Source organism: Microtus pennsylvanicus, chromosome 1, assembly GCF_037038515.1.
Source record: "Microtus pennsylvanicus isolate mMicPen1 chromosome 1, mMicPen1.hap1, whole genome shotgun sequence".
NCBI classification, from domain to species: Eukaryota; Metazoa; Chordata; class Mammalia; order Rodentia; family Cricetidae; genus Microtus; species Microtus pennsylvanicus.
Window position 1 is genome coordinate 101,315,752 of NC_134579.1, and position 7,368 is coordinate 101,323,119.

General features: G+C 55.2%; 1 protein-coding gene across 1 annotated transcript; it reads right to left on the minus strand.

The window, feature by feature from the left end:
- Positions 1 to 476: 476 nt before the first annotated feature.
- Upk3b (uroplakin 3B) lies at positions 477 to 7,161 on the minus strand. The gene is made up of 6 exons (XM_075976677.1): positions 6,788 to 7,161; positions 6,488 to 6,637; positions 5,381 to 5,606; positions 3,864 to 3,943; positions 2,581 to 2,710; positions 477 to 1,604 (listed from the first exon to the last, which is right to left on the minus strand). Exons 1-6 carry the CDS (start codon positions 6,870 to 6,872, stop codon positions 1,445 to 1,447), a joined length of 831 nt encoding a protein of 276 aa, XP_075832792.1. The 5' UTR covers positions 6,873 to 7,161; the 3' UTR covers positions 477 to 1,444.
- Between the last annotated feature and the right edge of the window lie 207 nt (positions 7,162 to 7,368).

Consider the following 7,368-nt stretch of genomic DNA (forward strand, 5'->3'; position numbering starts at 1 on the left):
CACGTGTGGAGGTGTGGAGGTCAGGGTCAGAGTTGCCAGGACCGGTTCTCTCTTCCCACGTGGAAACAACTCAGGACAGGTCAGTCTCACTTGCCCTTCATCCGTTTTTTAACTGAGCAGACACCAGTGACCCATGGAAACCAGGAGAGGTGCTGGGACGGGGTAGAGGTTAACCCTCTCCCATCTAGTGCAGTTTCACAGACTACTCCACGCTTGATGTTTTTCTGGAGCATTTGGCCGAGTATAGCTTCTATCTACACCTCCAGGGGTCACCTGAATGCTGGGGTGAGGCAGGACGGAAGATATGACTCAGACCCAGGGGTTCACTGTCTTGATAAAGACCTGCCACTGAGGCGTGTGCCAGGAGGGAGGGTCGCCGTGTCTACTTGATCCTGAACTGTGAGTGGGTCTCTCTGTGGCTCCAAAAGCACAAGCTGGTGGCCATCAAAGGGCCCACACGTTGCACGCTCCTGCCGTAGAGCCGGCGTGGGCAACACTCCCGCCACCGGAACATTTATTAACTTCCAAAGAGCTTAATCAGACAGGCCCAACGGGACATGGGGTTACATGGGGGTTACATGGGGTGGGGTGTCTGGACAGTGTGGGCAGGCAAGTCAATGAGCCTCAGGTGTCGCCTTCAAAGAGAAAGGGAGAGCTCTGCGGGCTTGACCTGGCTGAAGCTGGAAATGCTTGCTTCCCCAACCCCTGCCTGAGTGGATGGTGCAGGCAGGCGACGAAGAGGTTAACAGGAGCGCATGCGCCGACTCTGATGCCACGTGGCTACAGCACACGGGCGCCCCCGCGCGGTGCTAGTGGGGATCACCGGCTTTGTCCTGGAGAGCTTTTCCTTTGATGGAGTTCTGTGGTCCCAAAGAGCTCACCATGGGTAACTGAAAGAGTGTGACCCTGAGGGCAATTTGAGGGCACGTCATCTCCCCAACAGTAACAGATCCCACATCTGGACAGGTGTCGTTCCGAGATTCAAAGCAAGGCAGACCCCTTGAAAGTCACAACCAGCTTTGCCCGAGGCTGTTGTCTAACACTGTATGTGGCACATAGCAGGTGCGCGATAAATGATGTGGAGTGAGCGGCTGAGTGTGGGAACATCTCTTGTGTGTAGAGGGGCTGGGGCAGGGAGCCGAGCTGCCATTGATAGCCATTTAAACCTTTACACTGGCGAGTCCCGGCCTCAGAAAGCGCCAGCTCTCGGGACAAGGGTGGTACTTCCCGACTAACGACCTTCTCCAGCCTTACATGAAGGAGTTAAGCAGACCCCAACCTGACCACGATCATCTCCAAATGTATTTACAGACAGAGGTCTAGTGAGGGACAGAACCAGAAGAGGAAGATACAATAGCCAGGCAACTATGATGCAAAACCCCCCTACAGGGCCTGTATCCCTGCTCTCTGTCCCTCAGCCCAGGCCCAAGCTGCAGAGACCAGGCTACGGGCTGAGGCTGGGAAGGGGGTCTAGGCTAGGGTCACAGCCCACCGGCAGTGTGGCAGCCTCGCTGGGAGGGATATGGTGTGTCATGTAGCGTTTTCCCATGAAGGAGCCAATCCGGAGCTGCTCGGGGGCTTCCTCGGGCCACCACAGGCTGGAGCTGCACACGACAGAAGAGAGAGGAGGTGGGTCACATCACAACCCCATCCAGAGGCTGCCACACGACAGCTGCATCCCGTCCCCAGCATACTCATCCCTCAGCCTGCCCCCTCACCTGTCCTTCTTATTTGGCACACAAAGTGTGTAGTGTGTATGTACATGGGTACACATGTATGTGGTATGTATGTGTGCACATGCATTGCCTGTGTGGAGGCCAGAGGTTGAGTTGGGTTAAATTGTCTGGGGACTGAAGAGATGACTAAGAGCTTAAGAGCACTGGCTGCTCTTCCAGAGGTCCCGGTGGTTGGCAGCCATCTATAATGAGATTTGATGCCCTCTTCTGGCCTACAGGCGTACATGCAGGCAGAACACGTCTGTTGGGGGATGCACATACTACAGTGTGTGTTGTAGAGGTCAAAGGACAACTTGCAGGCATCAGCTCTCCTCTTCCACAACGCGGGGGCCAGAGACCAAACTCAGGCCATCAAGCTTGGTGGTGGCAGGAGACTACCCACTGAGCCATCCCGACAACCTGAACCCCTTAAAGACTGGCTGGCCACAGGGTCTAGGGACCCATCTCCCTGGGTTAAGTTACAGACATGCATGACCACATCTGGACTGCAGGTGGGGCTGGGGCTCTGAACTTGGGTCCCTGTTTGTGCAGTGAGCCCTGTCCTTACTAAACCAACTCCCCAATCTCCCTTCCCTCTGTTTTGGAGACAGCTGGAGAGGCAGTTACCGAAAGGATAACCCCCCGGGGAAGAGCCCTGACAGAAAGCACAGACCCCTGACCCTGCCTTTGGGTGAGTTACTGTCACCCAGGCAACAGATGCAGAGTGGAAACCCCATCCACACAGCCTGGAAGGACATCAGCCAGCTCAGGACCGCTGCATTCCCGAGAGGCTTCCCCGATCTAGGGATCAGGACAGGGAGGGGATCCTGGGTGGAAAAGGTGCCCACAGGGTATCATCACTCACAATCGCATAGTGGAGGCTGCCAGGAAAGCCAGGAGCAAAAGGCCGGCCAGGGCAGAGAGGATGGAAGCTATAACAATCATGGAGCCACTCCGCCGACCGGGCCACGTGTCAATGGTATCAGGGGCTTTCCCTGCACACATAGGAATCATTCAGAGGCTGTCCGCCCACCCCAAGGCTGTCTGTCCCTCCCCATTCGAGTTCGGTGCACTTCAAGGCTTGGCCGAGAGTCTCCTGAGCTTGTCCATCTCCACCAACCTGGATCAGCCATGGTTCCAACCTCTTCTACACTGAGTTTGCCTTCTAGACTGTTCCCTCCAGTTCCCCACCACTGCCCACATGCAGCAGCCAGATTCAGGACTCCCCTCGTCACTATGTTGGTCCCTACCTCTGAAGGCATTGAAGGCCTTCAGATGACAGTAATCTGTCACCCCACCCAATCGCGTTGGAAGCCTGCCTCTGAGGCAACAGCCACCCCCAACACTGGCTACTACATGGAAGATGACATTGGGCCCTTCTCCCTGTGTGCAGCGGAGAGGACCTGGGGCTGATGAGGCAGAGACTGGGCAATTAAGCAAGGGGTGGTAGATGATGAGATGGGATTGGTGGTGCACATCTGTAAGCTCAGCTGCCTGGAAAAATGAGGCAGGGGATCTCAAGTACAGGCCATCCTGGGCTACAGAGGAGAGTCAGAGACAGCTGGGCAACTCTCAGACCCTACCTTAATATATAAAGTAAAAAGACGGTTGGGAATGTACTTCAGTGGTAGAGCACCTGCCTAGAATCCCCCAGTGAGGGGCTGGGGTGTGGCTCAGTGGTAGAGCACCTGCCTAGAATCCCCAGTGAGGGGCTGGGGTGTGGCTCAGTGGTAGAGCACCTGCCTAGAATCCCCCAGTGAGGGGCTGGGGTGTGGCTCTGTGGTAGAGCCCCTGCCTAGAATCCCCCAGTGAGGGGCTGGGGTGTGGCTCAGTGGTAGAGCACCTGCCTAGAATCCCCAGTGAGGGGCTGGGGTGTGACTCAGTGGTAGAGCCCCTACCTAGAATCCCCCAGTGAGGGGCTGGGGTGTGGCTCTGTGGTAGAGCCCCTGCCTAGAATCCCCCAGTGAGGGGGTAGGGCCACGGCTTTGTGGTACAATGCTTCCCTGGCACAGATAAGATTCACTGTCTAGTACTGGAAACAAAACCAAAGTTTTGGAGCCGTTGTGATGGATCTGAGCCAGGCCCCACTCTACAGCATGAGGTTCGGCAGGGGTTGAGTCAGACTTAGATCCCTCACCCCGGCACTACCTTGATGCAGATAAATGGGATTGGACCACTTCGTCTCAGCCTTGGGTGGACCACTGGCATCCATCAGGAGGAACTTCACCCTGGAGACAGCAAAGCAATGGGAACAAAAGGAAGACTTGAATGTCTCATGGTGGCACAGGCCTGATATCCCAGGTACTCCGTAGGTTGTGGAAAGAGATTCCTAAGTTCAGTGACTGCCCGGCTACACTGCAAGACCTTGTCTCAAAAATCAAAGGTGAAAATGTGTTGCGGATTTAGCTCAGTGGTGGAGCCCCTGCCTAGAATCCCCCAGTGAGGGGCTGGGGTGTGGCTCAGTGGTAGAGCTCCTGCCTAGAATCCCCCAGTGAGGGGCTGAGGTGTGGCTCAGTGGGAGAGCACCTGACTAGAATACACAAACTCTTAGGCTCAATACCAGTACAACAAAATGGAATTACTGATCTCTGGAGTCTATGGGAGCCACCCAAGTGAGAAGAAAGTAGGCCTCAAATTAAGAGTCCTGGCAAAGGCACAAGGGTGGGGCTGGGGTGTGGTCAGGGCCTGGACAGCCAGGAGTGGGAGGACTTGGCATGATGCTGTCTTTCATGGGTGGAAGCTCTGGGGAGAGAGCACGGTGGGGCCCAGCAGAGGAGATGGAAGGAAGCCAGCACTGGGGCTGACAGGAAGGGGGCAGTGGAGCAGCTGCGAGAAAGACGCCATCGCCAGCATCCGTGATGGAGCAGAGGGAGGCAGGACAGATGGAGATGCCTCTCCGGAGACTGCGTCCTGCATTCTGGACTCCCACTGCTGAGTCTCTGAGGACACCTGAGATCTTCATCTCAGGATGGACACTGAAGAGAACCGTGTTTGAACTCTAGCACAACAGGCCTCAGTTTCTTCATCTGCACTATGGGTTGGGAAGTCATGCATTCTGTCAGAACTGTTTATGACCAAAATAGTGGTCTCATCCTTAAACCCACCTTCCCCTCCTAGGACACATTTGGAGAGGACTCTCTTTTCTTTTTCTTCTTTCTTTTTCTTTTTTCTTTTTTTTTTTTTGAGATTGAGTCTCATTTAGCCCAGGCTAACTTAGAATTCAATATAAAGCTGAGAGAATAGCCTCCATTCCTGGCTTTCCTACCTTCTTACCTCGAGTGCTGGGATTACAAGCAACGTACCCCCACTCCTGGTTTGTGGAGTGCTAGAAAGGAACCCAGGGCTACATACGTGCAAAATGAATGCTAGCAACTAAGCTACACCCCCAGCCTGATGATCTTTTAACCCGGTCTTATGGAGCTGCTTGCCTCAAACTCATGTGGCTGCAGCTGGTATTGAACTCACGATCCTCCTGCCTCTGCCTCCAGAGTGTGGAGGTGCCACTGTGATTGTTGCACAGAAAGGTCATTTTGATGACCCGCTATGCAAAGAAAGTAAACTACAGCTAGCACGGGGAGGAGCTGTGACTAGCGGGCACTCAGGAGAAGGCCCTGGAAGGGCGTGGGAGAACACCCAACCCCAGGGCAGGGGCTCCAACGACGCACCTGTAGGGCCCCTGGCTCGGGAGGGGAGCATTGCAATAGGACTTCTGGTAACAGCCGAAGTCATTGCCGACCCGAAGCACACGGACACCTCCACTGCCACCTGCCAGACCCTCACAGGGCAGCTGATCCAGGGACAGGGGTAATGTCATATAGTAGCCGTCAGTCAGTAGCTGTGGTGAGGTCGGGATCGTAGCAGAGGTCAGTGGGTTCTGGAAGTCCCTGGAGGCTGGAGGAAAAAGGGTCAGAGAGAGGCAAGAGCAGGGGCTGTCTCCGTAGCTGTGTTAAGTATACTAATACAGAGGGTGGTGAGATGGTTCGGTGCTAACGGGGCTTGCTGCCAAACCTGACAACCTGAGTTTGATCCCCAGGACCCACGTGGTGAAAGGAGAGCACTGACTCCCCCAAACTGTCCTCCAAATTCCATATGAACACCCCTGGACCAACACGTATGTAAAACTAGAGAGCGGCCAATGGCTTCTGTCCCAGGAGACGATCTGCAGAGGCCTGGTTTCTCCAGGTGACACGATGGGATTATCTTAGAGAGGCGGGATTATTTTAGAGAAGCAGGATTATTTTAGAGAGGCAGGGTTATCTTAAAGAAGCTTCTCAACATGGGGATCGAACGCCCCTTTCACAGGGGTCGCGTATCAGCTCTGCATATCAGACACTTACATTGCAATTAACAGTAGCAAAATTACAATTATGCAACAGCAATGAAAATAATTTTATGGTTGGGGGTCACCACAGTATGAGGAACTGTATTAAAGAGTTGCAGCACTAGCAAGGTTGAGAACCACTGTCCTAGGGGGACCCAGTGTCTCAAAGGGACAAGCTGTGATCTAACACTCAGTTGGTAGAGTACCTGCCTTACAATATACAAACCCTGGCCTCTGTCCCCACTACCATGTGAAGTGGGCAGAAACAAGATCAGACCCTGCCCCTGGAGGGCTTTACCCACTGGTTTACCCACCTGGAACATACCTGGCCAGTCTCCAGTCCTGATGTCTACATCAGAGACCAAGTCAACACTGCCATCCTTCAGGTGCCCCAGACAGCCCCTCTCAGCCTATGCCCCTTCCCCCAAGGCCCCGGATCCTCACCACACACCATTGTTGAAAGCCACCACCAGCCAGATGGTGTCATTGGCTAAGGCACGCTCATCAAAGACGCACCGAGGCTGCTCCAGACAGAACGTGGTGGCTGTGACCTTCCCTTCCAGGTCCCGGGCTGTTATCTGCGGCTCATAGGGAATCAGGTCTGTGGCCATCGGGAACAAAGGTGAAAAGCAAGCTAGACATAGCAGTTCTGTGGGCCTCCCCTTCCCCAACCCGTTCTCCCAGCTCAGGAGGTGGGATGGGTTTCAGGTACCCCAGGTCCAAGGGCATCCATTGCGGGAGTTCCACTTACCTAGACTCAGGCTTCGGGACAGCCACAGCAGCAGCAGCAGCAGCCGCAGAGCCTGAGGGTGAGGCGGCCTCCTGGTGAGCCCCATGGCTGTCACACCACTTACAGACAGCAGAGGCAGGCTCAGGGGCTGGTCCTGCTACTCCCCACCTCCAATACCTCTGGCCTACAGTTGCTGCTTACTTGGGCTGCCAGGAGAGCAGGAAAGACTTGAAAATATGAATTCACCCCTTCTCACTCCCAGCGGGTCCAGCCCATCACAGGGAGGGGCTAGGTGGGCTCCTGTATGGGGCTCCATGCCAGAACTACAGGAGAGGGGCCATTTAGGACCAGCCTTCACATGACCTTTAGGCTCCCCCACCCCAGAGCTGACTAGCTGTCTAGATTGTGGTACCACCTAATTCCCTGCTCCTGGGAGGGTGCACCCCCCCCTCCCCGCCTGGGCCCAGAACCACATGCCTGAGATTCCTGAACCCTGGGTGCCAGGAGCCACCCTCTGGCCCATCCCCACCCAGGAAGTGAGGAGCAGGGAGCAAGCCTGGGGTAGGCTGGCCCTGACCAGCCCCAAGCAGCTCCGGGACACT